This window comes from Drosophila bipectinata, chromosome 3R (genome assembly GCF_030179905.1).
Source record: "Drosophila bipectinata strain 14024-0381.07 chromosome 3R, DbipHiC1v2, whole genome shotgun sequence".
In the NCBI taxonomy this organism is placed as follows: domain Eukaryota; kingdom Metazoa; phylum Arthropoda; class Insecta; order Diptera; family Drosophilidae; genus Drosophila; species Drosophila bipectinata.
Genome location: NC_091739.1, coordinates 14539458 through 14560556, shown reverse-complemented (window position 1 = coordinate 14560556; position 21099 = coordinate 14539458). Strand labels below are relative to the sequence as shown.

The 21099-nt window shown below is 42.9% G+C and overlaps 2 protein-coding genes across 23 annotated transcripts in view; one reads left to right on the top strand and one right to left on the bottom strand.

The window, feature by feature from the left end:
• LOC108129559 (collagen alpha chain CG42342) overlaps window positions 1-16855 on the top strand; it is a 66098-nt gene extending 49243 nt beyond the window's left edge. For 5 of the 20 annotated variants that reach the window (XM_017247643.3, XM_017247638.3, XM_017247637.3 and 2 more), the window contains 10 exons: window positions 1142-1239; window positions 10537-10899; window positions 11026-11094; window positions 11168-11263; window positions 11330-11374; window positions 11434-11496; window positions 14638-14664; window positions 14741-14794; window positions 15037-15234; window positions 15612-16855. In XM_017247643.3, the coding sequence (XP_017103132.2) occupies window positions 1142-1239; window positions 10537-10899; window positions 11026-11094; window positions 11168-11263; window positions 11330-11374; window positions 11434-11496; window positions 14638-14664; window positions 14741-14794; window positions 15037-15234; window positions 15612-15779 (1181 nt within the window). In that variant the 3' untranslated portion in view covers window positions 15780-16855. Of the gene's footprint in view, window positions 1-1141; window positions 1240-10536; window positions 10900-11025; window positions 11095-11167; window positions 11264-11329; window positions 11375-11433; window positions 11497-11666; window positions 11808-14637; window positions 14665-14740; window positions 14795-15036; window positions 15235-15611 lie in introns of those variants that run through there. The other 15 variants (XM_017247646.3, XM_017247645.3, XM_017247644.3 and 12 more) reach the window with 7 other exon arrangements.
• Window positions 16856-16926: 71 nt separating this feature from the next.
• On the bottom strand, window positions 16927-18667 carry LOC108129382 (putative peptidyl-tRNA hydrolase PTRHD1). 3 transcript variants are annotated; one of them, XR_011443156.1, is made up of 4 exons: window positions 18555-18667; window positions 17592-17742; window positions 17237-17533; window positions 16927-17164 (listed from the first exon to the last, which is right to left on the bottom strand). XR_011443156.1 is itself a non-coding variant. In XM_017247358.3 (2 exons), the coding sequence occupies exons 1-2, from the start codon at window positions 17775-17777 to the stop codon at window positions 17360-17362; spliced, it is 360 nt and encodes a 119-aa protein (XP_017102847.2). In that variant the 5' UTR covers window positions 17778-18052; the 3' UTR covers window positions 17244-17359. The 3 variants fall into 3 exon arrangements, 1 of the variants encoding a protein (XP_017102847.2); XR_011443155.1 differs by lacking the exon at window positions 18555-18667 and having other exon boundaries at window positions 16937-17164; window positions 17592-18051; XM_017247358.3 differs by lacking the exons at window positions 16927-17164; window positions 18555-18667 and having other exon boundaries at window positions 17244-17533; window positions 17592-18052.
• Between the last annotated feature and the right edge of the window lie 2432 nt (window positions 18668-21099).

Below are 21099 nucleotides of genomic sequence, written 5' to 3'. Positions count from 1 at the left end.
CGGGGGGAGTACAAAAAGGACAAAGCCGGCAGACAAATGCTTTATAAACAAATGGAAAGCGGCAGTCTGAACTGGTCTGGTCTGGGCTGGCAAATTTATGCTCTTCGCAGGACGAGGACGCAATTTTACGAACTTAATAAATTTTCTATATCTTTTCGCCAGTGCCAGTGGCAGGACATACACAGGGCAGAACAGAGCATAGCCCGTTTTGACAAGCCGCACAATTGGATTTATCTATGATGCTAGTAGGGCTACTCAGCCACCCAACCATCCTGCCACCCACTTGATTCCTGTGCAAATGGTCTCATTTAATGGTCCTGGCAAATAGCCCTGGCCTTCGCCCTGGCTCTGGCTCTGGCTCTGGAACTGGCCAACAAGAAAAAACCAACGCAATTTCTCATTATTCTAACTAAACAGGTTGTTTGTTCCCCCCTGCCCTCGAACAGTGGGCCAAAGTCAATTTGGCCCTGATGGATTTATGAGCCGCATCGACATGCTTTCGGCCATTATCGTTGTCAGCGGCTAAGAGACAATGCCCACAAATTGAGTGAAGACGAGCCGGGCTTTTAGCGGTGGCGGTTGGGCCAACAAATTGGATTGAATTCTCGGCCTCAGAATGCAGATTCGATTTCTGCTCCGGTTGAGCGGGAAAATAAATCCTGCTGTTGCAGCTGCCAACGAAAGTGCAACTTATGCATATTAAATTGTTATTCTGCATCTATTGGAATGGCTTTTAAGGGCATTGTTCATTTGGTTCTCTAAGTGGGTCAAATCGTTGCCATCATTAGCATTAGACCACAAGCCTGGGTCCAGAGCCTTGAACTACATAGTTGCCATTGATTCGCAACCACTGTGGACTCGGCTCTGGGCCTTCAGTTTCCCGCAAATAAACAATTTGCATTCCCAACTAAGCCCCTGCCATCGTTAACCCATCAAGAGCTGTCCCTCTAACAAATTGCTGGCCAAAAACCAACAAATAACGAGCTCTATAATTACAAAAGGCCACGCCCACTGTTTGGACAACACTTGCGGGCGTCAGTATCTATCTATCTGTGAGTCTGTGTATCTGTACATATCCATGGCATTGTTTTTGTTCGCATTTTGAAATCTGTCGCTGAAATTAACATTTTTGTACACACAGGTCCGCCCGGAGAGCCCGGCGAACGAGGCGAGGCGGGAGCCACTGGACCCGCCGGACCGCCCGGCGAAAAAGGACCGCGCGGCAAACGCGGCAAGCGGGTGAGTAACCATTGGAAAGATACCGATAAAAAAAATCCCCAAAACCGAACCCAAACCTGATTCCACTCGATTTTTAATTAGAAGCTCGACCAGCCAGCGCAGGCTGTAAATTGAGTTCGAGAAGCACAAGAAGTGTATTATCATGTAAATTACTTTTGTAAAAATGTGCGTGGGCGTGTGCGTTAATTTTATGCTAATCTGTACATACAAGGGCTATGCCAGAGGGAGGAGGGTATTTGTACATACGACGTGGGGACCACGCCCTCCTCAAACTTATCCTTCCGCATGGAATCACCTGCATGCTGGATGTCTGTGTAATGAGCATGTTTACACGACTCCGGGAACGTGCTACTTAACTCATTACAGCAACCTCGTAGATACGCATCAAGTATCTTACGGTGTACATATTTCGCGGAGCACAACTTTGACAAGCTGCCAAAAAGCACTATCTTTGACGAATAGAATAGAGCAACGCCAGCAAAGCATCCAAGTATCTGGCAGATGCTCGGCCTCCGGGCTAACTGTGTCGAAGCCCATCGATGTTGTCAAAAAATATTTTGTGCGCTCTAATCTAGAAGCTTAATTTATGGCGCCAACCATCCATGCGTCTAGTATCTACGCATCTACTGGGTGCTGGAATGTCAACAGTGCAAAGATACTTAACATTTTTATTGGCACTCGAAGTGTCGGCAGCTGTTCCCACCCCCCGACGTGTTGATGGATGCACGGATCTCTGGGCATTGGTGGAATTTTCATTTTATTTTCCTTTTCTTTCAGGAGGGTATGGGGATGGTTTTTATACCATATTTTTTGTTCTTTTTGGATTTTTGCGCATCTTGTCGGCCGGAGGCATACACTCGTACATATATGAATATGTAGCCCAGCACGTGCTTGTGTAAGTTATGAAAAATGCATAAGCGCCGCCAGCGAAGCTGCTAACGCCACGGATGAGTTTCCTTGGATGCCGCTGACTTGGTTAGGGGTTCTCGGCCCGGTGGCTCGGTGGCCCGGGTCGACCGGGTCTGGACGGGTGTATTGATATGTGTATCTACATATATATTATGCTGCTCAACCAGTGTGCAAACATTTGCGCATTTTGCCCATTTTCACGTAGCCACGCCAAGGGGCTGGCTAAAAAACAAAACACATACTGTGCACATACTGATTATTGTGCAGCACATACTATGCCACACTCACAACAATCGGTGGCGAAGGCAAAGTCAAAGTCATGGCGGTGTTGTTGTTGCTGTAATAACGCGTAATAATGCCAGAATGAAATAAGATGAAAAAAAAGAAGGCCCAAACCAACTTCCAATATGCCCAGCAGCGAAACAACAAACAGAAAACGGCAACGTGCAGTTCTTCTTTTATGGCTCCAGCGAGGGGAGCTAGTAGGAACGCTTAATGCCCAGAAATTGTTCAGATTTTTTCATCCTCTTGCCTATAAATATTTAAAAATGGAAGATCCATCAATTCACAGACTCACAGTCTCTTGTGTTAAAAATGCACACCCCTATTTTGATGACATATTGCACAACATGAAAGGAGAAATGCCAACTTTTTGGAATGCAGAAATAATAAATAAAACCACAGGCATCACAACAAATTGCATAAAATATTTGAGATTTACCCGTAGAATTCCCCACTCTATGTTAGACCCAAAAATTCATAGTACAAATTTTATTCGTTGATGAAATTTAAAATGTATTGTTTGAATTTTGATGGATTTTTAGCCAAAAATTTGTTGAAATAAAATACTACAATACTGATGTGAAGTACTTCTTAAAGCCAGCAATGGAAATTTCATAAAATTTTCAACACATTTCTCAAAAATCGATTATTTTATTGTGTGATGGATTCTTCTTTTAACTTTTATGAAGCTTTTAAGGCAATAATTTTCCCCTTAAACAACAAAAGCAAATTTGACATGAATTCAGGCATTAAAACCAATTAAAAAAGGCTCACCTGGAGTAGCCGACTTGTGGCCATAAATTTTCTTTGCAATTATTGCTTTAAATTCATTGGAAATGAATTATTTTCCGATAGGAAGAAAACTCTTGCAGGAGGGGAGATTATTTTGCATTTCCTGGGAAACTTTTCGATCGTTCCTCTTGACTTGCTGCTGGCTGGGCTTTCTTTCCTTTTCCAATATGCCGATTATGCTGCACCCCAGATATCCCCAGCCTTCTGGGGTTTTGTGGGAATCCCCGGCACTGCAGCAACGTGATGTCAAAACAAATGAAAGTCATAAGAAACGACAGGCTGCGGCAGGCTGCTTCTGCTTCTGCCCCTGGGCTTTCTTTGGCAAACAAACAAAACTTTTGGCAACAAACAAACCGGAGGGGAGCACAACAACAAAAAAAAATATTGTATCTATATTCGCACCCATGCGCCGCACCGCAGGCAGTGCAGAGCATAAAAAATTATTTGCAACAATTGCCGTCATCTACTGTTGAAACGTGACGCCTTCCAGGCAGCAAGTTCAGAGAGTTTCGATTCGATTTTCTCTCCAAAAACATTAAACATTGAGGCCTCCCAATGCGATGTCGCTGGATTATAATGAGTCTGTGGAGTTGGGAAAGTCTGGCTGTGAAATGGCTGGGGAATGCAATGCAAAAACATACTAGATATAATCCCCACGGAGAACAATTCGAAATTGGGGCTAACTGGGGAAGTAGCCATAATTAGTTCGGCAAATCGTAAAAAATGCCCAAATTGCTGGCGTGCTATTTTCGAAAACATTTATCCACCCGTAGGCAGAACAGCATCTGGCTATGGGTATGTCTATGGTTCTGGCCAAAACCATTTCCTCCTTCCAATTTTTTCCGACTTTTTTTGTGGGGTTATTGCCTAGCCGTCGGCGTCATAAAAAAGGCATAACGCAATTGTTGGCATTATAAATTTGACATGTTATTTTCGTCGCCTCGTCAGAGCCAACTGGGGGAAGACCGGGGCCGAGGATGATGATGGGTTGGAGCATATGAAATGGATGTGATGTGTGCAGTGAGGCGTGAGGCTAGGAGGATGGCCTATACCCTGTCATAGCACATTTAGAAATAGGGCACAATTAAGCCAGGTGACAACTGAAATTTCAAACTAAGTCTGTCACCGAAATGTCCATAAATAACCGACATCGTAATCAACTCTTTGAGAGAAGGGTATTCAGAAATAGACTAAACCACATAGTATGTACATTCCATATGATATTTACGATCGGGAATCATATTTAAAATTTAAATTAATTTGAAAGAGTCTCTGGTGAGTGGAATTTTCCATTTATTAGAGCTCTGTGATGGCTTGGGCTTAGCAGTTTTGCATTTGCACTTTCCCAGACTCTGGATTTCGGTTTAATAAAGTTGAAACGATAAGTCACCGAGGCGGGAGGGCCTCTGACAGCAATCTCGGCTCTTGGAGAAACTGTTTGTGAAGCGTTTATGTCAAATTTATGTTAATATATTTTACAATCGTTGCTCCCACACACACACCCGACCAGCCCATGTCAAGTTTGTTGTCTTTCGTTGTTTTTGGGTGTTTGGGGGCCCTCCACATCAGCATAAATTTCCCAGGACAACCAGGACAGCGAGGACAACCCGCAACCGCTTTCCTTATCTTAGCCAGGGCAAAGTTTTCCTGAGCCGGCTGCCAGCTCTAAGTAAATGGAGTCATAAAAATTGCGAAAGTCGCAAAAAACTTGTCAATTCGCTACACGTCACACGGTCTCGCCCCAAAGAATGGAAATGCGATCCCAGCAAGGACCTCGCGGAGAGCTTTCCCTTCGACGCAAATCAAAGACTTAAGGTTGCTTACATGGAAATCCGAATGGGTGGTGGTGTCTGCAGTGTCTGCAGTGTGTGTGGGTGTGTAGCCAAGTGTGTGCTTCAATGTATATCCATGTCTGCCACTCAAAGGGTTCATCTTCATCGCTGTATCTTGGCCAATTCGTTGGCAGGGGTGTTGCCTAAACGACGCAATAAGCTTAGCACTTTCACCGCCGCCGACTCCTGTACTGTTCTGTTTTTTTGTATCCTGTCTGGATGTCCTGGGCTCATTGCCTCGATTTCATTGCTTCAGCTTCACTGCCTCAGCCGAACACAATCGGGTTGACTTTTATTCTTTTTTTTTTCTGGCCGTTTGAAAGGCCCGATTTGATGGGCGCCACAAAATGGCCAACAATGCTTTTTTTTCAACCATTAGCTCTTTTTATTTTTTTGCGCTGCACATGTGTGCGTGTGTGTGACGTCATTGTTCATTGAAAAATGCGCAGCATGCAAATTTCCCTGGCCCTGGACTTTTCTTTGTGCGCAATTTTCCAATTTTCCTTGGCTGCGGCAATTATTTGCGGTCAACGTCCATATATCTTATATCCTATATTGAACGGCTCCGACGGAGCGAATGCTGGTCAAGCATGGAACACACCACAGGATATGCGTGGGCCCACCCACACACACATACACACAGGAAGTGGGGGTAGGGGAAATGTAATGTCCTGGCCCCAAGGGTGTGCGTAACTTTTATTTTATGGCCGCTGATGATGAGAGCGTTGTGGGAGTCGCAAAAACGATTGAATAAAGAAATCCTGGCTCACCCACATACACGCACGCAAGATTGGCGACAATGCCCTGACCCAAGGACCCCCAGCCCTCAGCCTCCCTCTCCGGGATCCTGCCCCTGCCCCGCCCCCAAGTTAGCCAACCTCATAGAAATTTATAGGCACGCGTGTTACACTGACGTGGGTTTGAGGTTGCCAACGCATTTAGATTTTGGATGGGGGAACTTTCGGGTGTTGGGGCTTTACAAGGGGGCTTCCAAGAGCAGGGGGAGTCTCGGCTCGGAAAAGAGAATGGAAACGAGTCTGGGCGGCTGTGCATGCGAAAGTAGCAAAATTATACAAAACGAACGCGCTTTTCCACAAAACCCACAACCAACCGCACAAATGCCAACTGCTGCCATCTTGGCATTGATGTGCCACCGTTGTTCTTCAGGCAAAAACGACGAAATCTTTAACAACGATTTCCCTAAATACTTCCGAATTTCATACATATTACAATATCACGGCAGCCAGAGCCGGAGCAACCACAGGGCTACGGCTACACATTGTTGTTTCGAGGGTGAAACGAAATCACGCGAAATTTTTTTACAACTGGAGTCCTGGCTTGTTTCCTTATTCTTTTGTGGTCTGGAACAGTGGTTGCTAGGAGAGATATATTTCAGATTTTAGATGGTCTTAGAATTTTATTATAGAAATATGATATTAGGTTGAGAAACTTTGAACCACCATTAAGATACATATTTAGAAGAGTAAGCCTTTGAGTTCAGAGCCACTTTTATCCCTTAAAGTAAAAACTATTTCAAAAAATACATTGAAAAATCGAACCCCTTCTTCTCGTAGGGAACTCGTAATCATATCTTCTATGTTGCATTTGAAATTACCCATTCTATGTTTGGAACTTTTATATTCCAAATCGAATTCTTCCCAGACCTCCCCTCGGTAAAGGCGGTTTGTAGCGGAAAAATTCCACATATTGTTTATAGATCCGCTGACTTTATGGCCAATCTAGCCCATTGTAATCAGTATCAATGCGAAGCGGAAAATATTACGAATTTAATGCGCTCGCGTAGTTGCGAGGAACTTCCTGGTTCGCGAGGAGCACCCGCGACCCTCGAATGTTTTGTAAACTTTTGCGGCAACGCATTACACGCCATGAAGTGCCGGGATCTTGGCTGAGCGTGTATTTGTATGGGTATCTCTGTATGTGTGGGCATAAACGTATGCGTGTGAGCCGGAAACGGGCTGCAAAACTTTCACCTCCAGCGTTTTGGTGCGCTTTTCTTTTTTTTTTGTCCAAGTCCTCCACGTTGTTGTTATGACCGGAGAAAAATATGAAATTTCAAAAGAGGAAACCTGCCGGGGAAAATGAAAAATTGTGAAAAATATGCGCATACGCTAGTAAGGGGAGGGTAGGGGGTGGCCTGAGGGGTCACATGGTGTACTTGAGGGCAAATGGCGCTTCTCCTTTATGGACGTTCTCTTCTCTTTTTCACACCCACCAGTGACATCCGCCAAAGGTCGCGTCGAGATCAAAATGATTTTCAATTTAACGCGTTTACGTGCGTCCATTTGTCTGAGGCCCTCTGTCTCCGGGTCTCCGGGTATCCAGCTATCCGGCTCTCCAGCTGGGAGCTTTAAATGGAAACTACGCCGGACGCATACCGAAAACATCAGGCGAACGGACGGACGGACAGACGGTGGGGCAATTAATTTACAATTACAGTCGAAAGGATGAGGCAGACAGGATGGTGGGGCACTAAAACATCAAGAGGAAAAAACAGGAAAAACAACACGATTGGGAAAATTTCATTTGCTTCGTCATTTGTGCGTTAAATTGAAAGGCGTTTGTGCAAATATTTTCAATATTTACGCATAATTTAAGAGACAGTCCTCAGTGAGGAGTAAGGAGTGGGCTGCGACTGGGGGAGGAGGGCTCCGATGGATACATTGAAAATTAAATTCAACCCGAGGCGTTCGCTCGCACAAATATTGATACATTCTAATGGATTTCCTTGCACACACACACACTCAGTCACACACAGTCACACACGCCCCTAGAACTGCTACTGCTACACCCACGCAATCTGATTGGGATTTAGGCTGCCGAAAAGGCAGAGCCAGAATCGGTTTCTTTTATTTTGGATTCTCGATTCAGGATGCTGGACTTTTTTTTTATCGTAGTTAGGCAGCTGCGCCAACAATCGTCCTTGCGATCCTTACAAACATTTGCCCAATTCACTTGCTCGCTCGCATCTGTAACTGTATCTTTTATTTATGTTATTTATCGTATCTTCCGAATGCCTCTGCCACTGCCACTGCTACTGCTTGGCTTTAAAAGCCTTTAAACCCCAAGCTGTCTTTTTTTGTAGCCCTGTTTGGCTTGCGTTTGTTTATCAACTTTCCAGAAGGAGGATGCAGGCAGACCGGCATGTGGGCACTAAGCCCTCAAAGTGACCTTTAATTACAGCAGAAGGCAAACGTTAGGCACTCGGCTTTAATTCAAATCGCTTTAATTGCTCTACAAATGGCCACCGGGAAGAATTCCCCATTGCGCATTAGGAACAATGGGGGAAAAGTTCGCAACAAAGCGCCCACCGAGCCAGGATACTTCTTCCTTCCACCCAGCCGCACAAAGGAGCATGTGTGCTAGTGCGCTAGTGTGTGTGTGGATCGGCAGACACCTGCTTCTCAGGAGCCCCATGCAGATGAGCTAAAAAGAAAGGAAGCCCAAAGAGGTAAAAAGTTGAAATTGGGAAGTGCATTTGTGGCAAGCCAGGACTTGGGTACTCCGGCCTCCTTATGCCGTGTGTGCGCATTCCTCCCGCTTGTCTTTTGTCCTTCACATATGCCAAGCCACATCCTTTCCGTATAAGTGTGCGTTAAGCGCTTACATTGTTATCCTTTCCGCCGATGCTGTTGTGCTTATTGTTGCTGCTGTTGCCGGGTTTTAATAACTGTAAGTACGCCACTTCCTGTGACAACGGGACGGAACGGGCCGTGGCACAAAGTAGAAGTAAATGTAATTGTTGCACATGCCTGGGCATGCCGCAAGGAAATTACACCCGCTCTTCCCCCGTACCACGTCTCCTGCCACTCGTGCCACACAGATATTGCCAGAGTCTCAGTCACAGGAGTCGCAACAGTCACAGGATCAATTGCATTGCATAATAATCGAGTGTAACACACACACTCTGCCCCCCCCCCCAATCGAGAGGGCCAAACGGATGCGTTCAATCCGATTGCCTCTGTCTTAGTCCTGGACCAGAGTCCTGGCATCCTGGGAGCCCTTCTTGCCTTTAATTCCAGCAAGGACACGGCTTTAATGTTCCGGGATGTATTCCCAGCTCGATTTGCCAGAATGCGATTGAATATTTTGCACTCTTCGTCGAATCTCTTGATTCGAGTGTCCCTATTCACTTGAGCCACATGTGTAAATGGCTTTTCCTATTTTCCTTTATTTTCTGGGAGCTCCCCAGTCTTTCCAAAGCTTCTTGGCATGATGTTGTTTTTGTTATAAAGTCGGATTGCTGTTGTTGTTGGCATTGCAACGTAGAGTCGTTGTTTTTTTGCCCACCGGAGTTGGCTTTTATGTCGTTCAACATTTGCCTAATAGAGGGTTTTTGTTTAGGCCTTGGCTGCACTGCGGTCTAAAGGACTCAAAGCCAACATGCCCGCCACAGCCATTTCTGGTAATCATCGAAAGCACTGGGGAGTAAGGTGGTTTAATTAAATTATAATATTTTTTACCACGGCGTACACTTGAAACTCTGCTTTAAAAAGAGATTTGAAAAATATATATATTTTTTCTTAATCTTAAAAAAATGTTCTCTTATTTTAAGCGACTATAATCTTGTTTCAAAGCTTTTAGCCTCTGCACTCTTAGGAATTCAGCCATGTTTGCCCATTTTAAACCCATCGAAAGTTTAGAGTTTATGTGGTTTTGAGCTCCTTGCTATGAGAGCCCAGGAAATTTGCCTCAAAGCGCGCACATTAACCCGCCAAAAAAATGAAAGAAAAAACAATTAATTGTCTTTCGCTATGCACTCACCCACTTGTACCCACACAAACACACACGTTCGCACACAATGGCAAGGACCAAAGAGCACCCACACACATTAAAAGATATGCCATCTCGCCACATATACACTCATAGGGGTATATGTGTAGGAAAAGAGGAGCACTCGCACTGGCACTCGAAGCACGTAGAGAAGTCGCTGTCGTTGACTTGACTTTATTTTCGACTCTGGCACTCTCCTCCGCACAAAAGTGCCACGGTCTATGGTTTGGTTTTAAAGATTTTCTATGCAGCCATTGTCTCAACTGGGGGGGGGGGGGGGGTGCGGATTGGGTGGAATAGGGGGGCGCTTGGTGGCATGATGGCGTGGTGGGTCTGGTGGGTGCGTGGATGCTCCAACTTGCACTTAACACAATTTCGTGGCACACAAAAGACTTTCGCTGCGGCGCACGGCACACGGCCGCATCCCGAGCCACCACCAGAACATGCCGCATCCCCTCGAAGCCCACCCAACCCACTCCCACTCCCACTCTCGTGGGTGAACTTTTTCTTTTTGTGCGCCGCTTTTGTTTTGCCCCATCAAAGCGTGTGGAACAAGCGCGTGCAACGCCTCGGGCGGCGGTGCCACGTGGCATAAATTAATCTTCCCACTAAATTTGCCATCTCCACTTCTCCATCCATCTTTCTCCGCAACCCTTCTGCCGCACGATTTTGGATTCGCAAATTTGCACAGATATTCGGACCGGGTGGAACCAAATTGGACGACGACTATGACGATCCGCCGGTTACTCTGCTGCGTGGACCGCCAGGACCTCCGGGCGTTGCTGGCAAGGATGGACGCGACGGTCGGGACGGCGCCAAGGGAGAGGCAGGCGAACCGGGAGAACCTGGTTCGCTGGGTCCTCGCGGCCTTGACGGACTACCCGGGGAGCCGGGCATCGAGGGACCGCCGGGACTGCCAGGATACCAGGGACCGCCTGGCGAGAAGGGAGATCGCGGAGACATTGGACCGCCGGGATTGATGGGTCCTCCGGGTCTGCCGGGCCCGCCAGGATACCCGGGAGTCAAGGGCGACAAAGGCGATCGTGGTGATTCGGTGAGTACTTTTCCTTTTTTAATCCTTTTAGTTAAACTTCAATAAACAGTAAATAGTCATCAGTTCTTAAATGTTTCCTCATTAAACCTCTTATCTGACCTCACCATAACATTGAAATCCTTTTAGTACCGCAAGATGCGACGTCGCCAGGATGACGGCATGTCCGATGCCCCGCACATGCCCACCATTGAATACGTAAGCCACCCACCCTCACTGACCCACCACCTTGCGGCAATTTAACCCTCAACTGATGTTAATTCCTTTGCAGTTATACGGCCCCCCAGGACCGCCGGGACCCATGGGCCCGCCCGGACACAATGGCCTCCAAGGCGAGCGCGGGCTAGACGGCCGCAAGGGCGATCCGGTAAGAGTCCTGTACTGATAACTCATATATAACCCAATCCTAATAACCGGCGAATCTGTGTTTCAGGGTGAAAAGGGCCACAAGGGCGATCAGGGACCCATGGGGCTGCCGGTAAGTGCGAAATCACGGGGTGAATTTTGTCCAGTAACTCTAACCGATTGTAATTGCAGGGCCCCATGGGCATGAGAGGTGAATCAGGTCCGTCGGGACCCGCGGGAAAAGCTGGCATTCCGGTAAGCCATACTTTTGGTAGTTGATGCTGGAAACTTTCATTTTGTTTGGCTTTTAATTTGTGGAAATTAATTTATAACCTATTTGTGGCCTTGGTTGCTTTTGTTATTTAACCCAAAACTGGCTAACCTAATGGAGTGTTCTCGTCTTTCTTTCTTTCTACTTGGAACAGGTGTGGGGCGACTACTAATACTACTAGTTAACAGTGCAGCCAGTCTGCAGTCAGTAATAACCAGCACTCATAGCGCCAAAGTCTCAATGCGACTCAAAAAAAAAATGTCATATACACGCACACCACACTTACACCAATACCAATACCCACACAAACACACCCACACTCACAAAAAAACACCCGTACGAAGAAAGGAAAACAAATTTAATCAAAACCAAACAAATGTTCAAAGTTAGGAAGCCGCGCAACGCTTGTCAAATGGGCTCAGTTATATATATATATATGTTATATATATCTATATGTATGCTGCTGTGGCATATATACATATGTATATCAATTTGTACAAACTCGCACCCATGTACAGAGAATCAAATACGAAATAGCAGCATGTCAGTAGCTCAGAAACGAGAGTAAGCAAATCAATTAATTGCAAACGAACTGCTCCTGCCCCATCCAGCCCGCACGAAATAAAGAATTAATATTCATATCATTTAAAATGCCCCCAAGAGTCAAACAAGTATTTATGTATACAAACAAGTAATGCAAACAAACATATGTCTACACCAAGCGTATTTACAAACATCAATCAATTGAATCAACTAACAAACTTTGAACCTACCCCAGCCCAGTACACACCACCTACCCACACACCCAACAACCCAACACCCCCAAACCAGCCCACAGTTGCAGAGAAGGAAACCCACTAACAAATATGCAATGCAAATATTTTAATTGCATTTCATTCGCCGCTGCTCTCTGTGCGAAGCAATTGCAGCAGGAGCAGAAAAGCCGCTTCGAAATGCATAAATCATACGCACCGTGGTACGTGAAAGTTGCCACACTTTCCCAGTCAGTCTGCGGCGGGTTGCGAATGGCGAATTGTGATTTCGGTTTCGGTTTTTGGGTTTTCAAGTGCCTCCATGCGGGTGCTATCGACTAATTGATGGATTATGCCGGAACCGGGCTGCAATCATTGCCAATTTGCCAAAAGTGACTTAATTACATCGCAATCAGATTATCCTTGACTGCGAACAGTTTGCGAAGAGGATGAAGAAGCCACTTCTTGTTCTGCTCCTGCTGCCATGTCTTAGCATTGTCTTAGGTGCCGTCCAAGGGCTTTGTCTGAATTTTTGAATAGTACTCGTTCTCGTTCAAACAAAGCATAATTGCCAAAGCTTCAATGTGAAACACAAAAGCCCAGAGCAGAAAAAAAACACAAAAACCATAAAAATCATAAGAATATACAAATTAAAACATAAATACCTACGCTCTATTGGATTAAGGAATTGTGCTAATTAAATGAAATTTAAACAATTGTAAGATATTTTGATCTCTTGATGTTCACGAATGCATAATGCAATTATACCTTATACTCGAATATATCACTAACACAAAACAAAGAGCTATCCAAACCAATTGTGCATATTTTCCAAAGTTGAACAATAACTTCCATAGAACACTGGCAGCAGAGTTAGTTAGGCTAAAGTTGAATTCTGTAGGACATAGTGCTGCTGTACTTTCCCACTTTGAATGGAGAATCGAAAATCGTAAATCGGGAGTGACAATGCAAAATATCAACAACAATAAATACATAATCTTACCACGAGTATGTATCCTATTGGTTTCATGGACATCTCAAACAAAGTAACGCTAACAACTCTATTTATACAAAAATCAAATGAAGCATAAATTAACATTTGGCGAGTATCTGGCGGGTTTTAAATACGAGAATGGCGAAAAGGACAAATAAAACAGGCCAAAAATCAAATATAATCAATGCAAATGAAATAATGCCATGGAAATATGATAATAAAAGTATATACTGCTCCATGCGACAGTTACGGGATGCGGGCCGTAAAAATTCAAATGGGAATTATTGAATATGCAAATGGGAAATGGTAATGGTAATGGAAATTGCAATGTTTGCAGCTTTAAAAACTTACTCGTACGGCAAACGGCATCGAAAATCACAAAGAATATGTCAATTTGTTTTCAATTAGATGTGTCTCGTTGTTGTAATAATCCCCAGAATGGAAACCAGAATATACAAACAATTTGCATGTCAATTTTCGTTTAATCCACTAAATGCCAGTGGAGCCAGTCCCCTCCTTTTATCCTACGTGTACATAAGCAAATAATGAAAAAAATGAAAGAAACTTAATCGCTATGAATTAATTATTTCTCTAGCATTTAACGACCTCTCAACGTGTTTACTTAGCGACTTGCTCCTTAAATCCATACTCTGTACTCTCTAGATTCTTTCACTTACTATATGTACTAATTCTCAAACCATTTTCTCTCGAACCATAGGCTAGAATAATAAATTGTGTTTATGCGATTGAAATATATTATTAACCTATAAATACCTATAATTAAAGAGAACGTAAAAAAGGTAAAACCCTTAATAAGCCGCTAACAATAATTGTAAGTGTAAATTTGTTAATTAACCAAAAAAAAACATAAAACCGAAAACGTTCGCAAACGAAAAGTAAACCGTAAAGTATATATACAAATAAAAAAATATATATATATTTACGTGTATTTATGTCTATATACGAGCATATACTAAATGTCGATGTGCGAATGCATTATGCCATCACAAACACGAATATAATATTTTTATCTGTGCTGCCGCGTGCATTCCAAATGTATGTATGATTTTCGAGTAAAATAAAAACGCAGAATGCAGTTCTGATAATTGTTTGCCATAGCATGTGCAAATAGAAATGGCAAACATTCAGACACAGAATTGCGATGCGATCGAATTGTAAAATGGCTAAATGAAACTAACATAATTTTCGTATTAATTATGCATTTTCAATAAAGTGATGGTTTTTTACTAAACAAACACCAAATTGCATTCGAAATGCCCTTCGCGGGTCACTTCATTTTCATGTTTGGAGGCAGAAATTACACTTTCCACCGCTCTGCTAACCACACGCTTTTCCCACTTTCTCTCTCCACGCAACAGGGTCCCCCAGGCTTGGATGGCATGAAGGTATTGTCCCGCCACACCCACTCGATCCCGATGGCAGTGCCGCACTAACCGATCTGTTTGCCTCTTTTATTCGCAGGGCGCCCAGGGCGAGACGGGACACAAGGGAGAACGCGGCGATCCGGGCCTGCCGGTAGGTACCCCCACAGCACTCCCACTCCCACTACATATGTCGTAGAACAGTTGACACCTTTGTAAATCATGTGGTTGCTAATAATTTGTGTATTTTCTCTCTCCTCTTTTACGATTGTTTTTACCTCTGTTTGCATGCGAATCTATATATGTTGGCGTCGTACTCCTGTCCTCTGCACCTATTTTTGAAACCCCCTTGAAACCCTCATCCCCTTGCACCCGAATACCCGTTAAAATACACAGGGCACTGATGGCATTCCCGGGCAGGAGGGGCCCCGCGGGGAACAGGGCTCCAGAGGGGACGCCGGACCCCCCGGCAAGCGGGGTCGCAAAGGAGATCGAGGCGACAAGGGCGAACAGGGCGTGCCCGGCCTGGATGCGCCCTGCCCCTTGGGCGCTGATGGGTTACCGCTGCCCGGCTGCGGATGGCGGCCGCCAAAGGTTAGCATGTGACATACATACGTTTTCCACTAAAAGCCTTCCCATTCAAAATCCATCCGTGCACAGAAAAAAAACTAATAAGGGAATAAATTATATATATAAGATAAAATCTGACTTAATTTTGTATTATTTTATCCCTTCAATGCTTACAACATTTCCAATATTATAAATTTAATAAATTTTTTTCTGTGCACTCTGAAATTGGCTAACGGAAAGTTGATCATTGGCAATATGCATGTGCCACTATGGCCCTTAGGCTAGTATCCTGTTGTTGTCCAAGTTGGTTAACTAACTTTTGCTTTTGCACTTACACACGCACACACACACACACACTAACACTAACTCCAACGAACACCCACGTAACACACCCAAAACAGGAGCCAATCATCTCAACGCCCGTGCACAAGGACTATTTGCCTGATGTTACGCAGCCGGAAAGCAACGCCAGCGATTACGAGGCCGAGGAGGAGGAGGAGGACGAGCAGGCGGAGGATAATGAAAACGAATATGATGAATATCAGGATAATTTGCATAACAATGAGTGAAAAGGAAACAGGCAGCCAACCCAGCAAATGGCAAACACAAACACACACAAAAACAAACAGACCCGGTTTCAAGACACTAAGAACCTCTCACACACGCACACACTGGCACTTGAGTCCGCCATCACACCCACGCTCACCATCAGCCTCATCCTCACTCTCACCCTCACACACACACACCGACACGGGCGACTAGTTAAGCATTTCCGATTTCCGCTGGCAGCTCTGGCTCTGTTTCGCTCTGTTGACATTTGCAATTAGCGTTAACAAATGCCAAGTGGCCCGGCTGCTGCTCCTAACGGTTCACCAAAGTAGATCCTATTAGCATTCTCCATTTCAGTCTTTGTCTGTCGCTGTAACCCGCTCTCACTTTCACTCTCACCCACACTCACATATACACTCACACCAACACGCAAATATTAGCTTAGCTCGGTGATGGATCCTGCTTCTGGTTTTCGCACTATTTCAACACTCCTTTTCTCATCCAACATCTATCTCCGGAACTTCTGTCTCGCCCCTCGCAGGAAAACTGGCAGGCCTGGCTCAAGGACGAGCTAAATGCGCTGCAACATCCGCGCACAAAAAACTAATTGCCAACGCCCCAAACTCCGCGTCTCCAAGGAGGAGGGCGTGGTCGTGGCCCCGCAATATCCAGACGAATATAAACGCTTTGGTTTTAATCTTAGTAACTTGTTATTGTTAAACGTAGACATCGAACGGCATCACGGGCAAATGCCACCCAACTGAGGAACATTTTACGTATACCCCTCCGCAATCTCACCCACATGCATCGGTTAGAATGAGAGACACGCTACCATTAACTTTGTATAATCCACCAGATCCTATGTCTGTATTTGCATCTGTGCCAAATTGCTCCAGGTTGCCAAGGATGGGAGAATTCGGCAACCTTTAATTTTAGTTTTATTTTACCTATTTCTTTATATATATATTGTACCTATCACAGCTACGTCTAAAAATTTCTATAAACATAAGCGAATAAAACGAAAAGAACCCCCAACTATTTTTTACGACAAAACTATTTAAAAAGAAAACTTAAAAATAAAAATCAAGAAAATGTAGTTTTGAATTTTTTCTTAGGAGGATTTTTTAATTGGAACAAAAAGCATAGCATACTTTTCGGTGCACCTTGTGGGCAAGCGAAAAATCTTGGAAAGATGTCTGCCATTGACCAGGATGTTCCGGTCAAATACAAGTTTACTCAGGATGATTGCATTTTTGGTTGTTCCATATATTCAGCTCTATATCTTTTATTGAGATATCTAAGAGTTACCCTGCTCCTTTAGAAGGCAACTGTCAGAACCTTCTTGTTTCGTTTTCCGACCGAGGAGTCGGGATGGGAGAACCTGTTTTAGACCAAACATCAGCTTCTGAATGGAGACAGAAGAATAAGCATTCAATAAAGAAAGTTCTATAGATTGACGTTGAATTTACCCACGTACTTGTTGAAATAGCCAACCTGGAAAATCGCTTTCAGCTTTCCATAAGTTAAGGGCTATCCTCCTTTTATAAATATTCTTCGCTTTAGCCTTATATATTTCAGTCATCTTACATTTTAAATTACACTACGCCTTTAGGAGCTTAAAGTTCTTTACGTATTTGTGAACTGTGTCCTTAACATAGGGCTTGAGGGCAATGCAGGTGGGAATATTCTCCGGCTGCTCAATCCACAACTTGTGCTGGATCTCGTTCTCCTTCAATTTTTCGCTAAGCTTGACCAGAGCCGCCTCGTCTTTGGCCTGTATTATAAAGAGAATATAATAGAGTTATGCTGTTGAATGCTGCTCAGCCACTCACCTCCAGCACCACTTTATGCATGTTTTCCAAGTCGTTCAGGTAAGCCACCGTATCGGAGTCGCCGGCATTCAAGTGCATTACAGCAGTTGCAGCATGGCAGCATTGGGCAATCACCGCTCCCATTGGCCAATTAAGTGCAGATCGTAAGTCGCTGCGTACCACAATATATTGAACGATATTGCTCATGTTTTCAGTAATAATTTACAAAAATTTGCAGTAACTTGCAAAACGTGTCTTATTTACATTAAAGATGGGCAATGTTTTGAGAAAACATCGCACTTATAAATTATGTGTTTTGCAACACTGTATGTTACAATTTCGATTGGTTTGAGTCTTCGCTTCAATTTTCAACCGGGTAAAATAGTTATATTCCATAAAAACTTTAATAAAACACTTAAATTTTTGCCAAAACAAATTATTCTGATTTGGTGTTTTTTGAATAGAAAAATATGTTTCATTCGGTTAACAGTTATATAATAAAGTACCATTTTGTAATCAAAAAACCCAGAAGAGACTTTCCATATTCAAAACATTGCGTAAAACAATAAAGACTTTCACTTATCTCCCGACATCTTAAATTCATAGTACATATATGTGTCAAATCAGAAAATAAAGTTAAATTATTTGAAAAATTTTAAGAAGGAGATTTTTTATAAACATTTTTATGAGGACACCGATAGCACAAATAACCAGCAGATTAAAAATATTTTAAACAATATGTATATCTGCTAAAAAAAAGAACACCTTTAGGCTTAAAGCCTTGCCGGTGCAATACCAAAGTAAAAAATTAAAAAAAAAAAAATTTATTATATACATATTTACTAAAAAATAAGAAAATAAGACCTCATGCGTGGTGGTGACAAAAAAACAATTAGACGAAGAAAAAAACTACTGCAGAAACAAAATTTGTCAAAAAACTTAAAACCAAAAAATAAACAAAAAAAAACCCCAATTTCCGTTTACCAAAGACCTCCAAAAGACTCTAAAGTAAAAAAATTAAATACGAATTTTAATAAAAAGAAATAAACTGAGCTCCGAGCTATTCGGAGTTTGGAAGACGAATGAATAACATCGGCTATTTAATAGACTGGAATGATTGTGAATAATAAAAAAGCCAAAGCCTACTTCATCCTTATAAAACTAAAAATTTATATGCTACCTTATTAAACTTGCAGGGAGTGAAAGGACAAATCTGACCCCTTTTTGGGATGAGAACAACCTTGACTAGAATGGATATGCGGATATATGTATGTACTAAAGTATCTATAGTCGACTATAATACACCAGGTACTCCACTCAAAAATGCACCCTCCGCCCGTATTGAAAAAAAGAGATTTTACTTATTTTTATCGAATATTTCACTAAATTGTTTTGAATAATTCAACAATTCGTATATCAGGTACTCACAGAAAACTCGTAGAGTTTAAAATATATATATTATTGATCAGAATAAACACCTCAGTTAATATATCATGTCCGTTAATCTCAGAGACTTTAATAGATAATGCTATAAGAATTGGATGAAAATTTGGGAAGATATAGCCATCACTGTGGACCCAATAGGGGGAAACACCATTTTTAAGGGGTCCCATCACGAAAAATGGACAAATAATATAAAAAATATTTTGTCTCAGGATTTTGATGCAGAATGGTGGCGAATCGATCCAGAAATCGTTTAAGGTACTCCGCTTGAGAATCGGATGAGAATTGTGGAAGATATAGCCATCACTGTGGACCCAATAGGCGAAAAAACCATTTTTAATGGGTCCCATCACGGAAAATGGACAAAAAATATAAAAAATATTTTGTCTCAGGATTTTGATGCAGAATGGTGGCGAATCGATCCAGAAATCATTTACGGCACTCCGCTTGGGAATTGGGGAAGATATAGCCATCACTGTGGACCCAATAGGCCAAAACACCATTTTTAAGGGGTCCCATCACGAAAAATGGACAAAAAATGTAAAAAATATTTTGTCTTAGGGTTTTGATGCAGAATGGTGGCGAATCGATCCAGAAATCGTTTAAGGTACTCCGCTTGAGAATCGGATGAGAATTGGGGAAGATATAGCCATCACTGTGGACCCAATAGGGGAAAACACCATTTTTAAGGGGTCCCATCACGAAAAATGGACAAAAAGTATAAAAAATATTTTGTCTCAGGGTTTTGATGCAGAATGGTGGCGAATCGATCCAGAAATCGTTTAAGGTACTCCGCTTGAGAATCGGATGAGAATTGGGGAAGATATAGCCATCACTGTGGGCCCAATGGGGGAAAACACCATTTTTAAGGGGTCCCATCACGAAAAATGGACAAAAAATGTAAAAAATATTTTGTCTTAGGGTTTTGATGCAGAATGGTGGCGAATCGATCCAGAAATCGTTTAAGGTACTCCGCTTGAGAATCGGATGAGAATTGGGGAAGATATAGCCATCACTGTGGACCCAATAGGTGAAACACCATTTTTAAGGGGTCCCATCACGAAAAATGGACAAAAAATATAAAAAATAGATACAGTGATGGAAGATATAGCCATCACTGTGGACCCAATAGGGGAAAACACCATTTTTAAGGGGTCCCATCACGAAAAAAGGACAAAAAATATAAAAAATATTTTGTCTCAGGATTTTGATGCAGAATGGTGGCGAATCGATCCAGAAATCGTTTAAGGTACTCCGCTTGAGAATCGGATGAGAATTGGGGAAGATATAGCCATCACTGTGGACCCAATAGGGGAAAACACCATTTTTCTGGGGTCCGAAAAAAGGACAAAAAATATAAAAAATATTTTGTCTCAGGATTTTGATGCAGAATGGTGGCGAATCGATCCAGAAAACGTTTAAGGTACGCTTGAGAATCGAATGAGAATTGGGGAAGATATAGCCATCACTGTGGAAAAATATTAAAAAATATTTTGTCTCAGGATTTTGATGCAGAATGGTGGCGAATCGATCCAGAAAACGTTTAAGGTCCGCTTGAGAATCGAATGAGAATTGGGGAAGATATAGCCATCACTGTGGACCCAATAGGGGAAAACACCATTTTTAAGGGGCTCCATCACGAAAAATGGACAAAAAATATAAAAAATATTTTGTCTCAGGATTTTGATGCAGAATGGTGGCGAATTTTTTTTTTTTTTTTAACGTTTTGAATTTTGAAATTTTATTCTTAAGATTAGCGCACTACTACCAAATTGACAGCTTAATCTAATCGTTTTTTACAATTTTTTTTTTTAAATACTTAGTCTAAGCGTTACTTAGGGCAAGAGGTGATTTAATAGTTTTTTTATTTTAACTTATTTTTATTTATGATTATGTCGAGGGTGACGAAATGGTTAGGTCAAGATCCGGTTTGGTAGGTCTTGAGGGTGGTGTCTTTTTAGTCTTCTCTTGACTCGATTAATTGGATCAGCGCTCCTGATAGCAGCGGTACCAAGTTTTTTAGCTAGGCTTTTGGGGTGCTCATTTAGACGTTCCATGTATTTCCGAGCAAGTTCCTGGAGCTTGT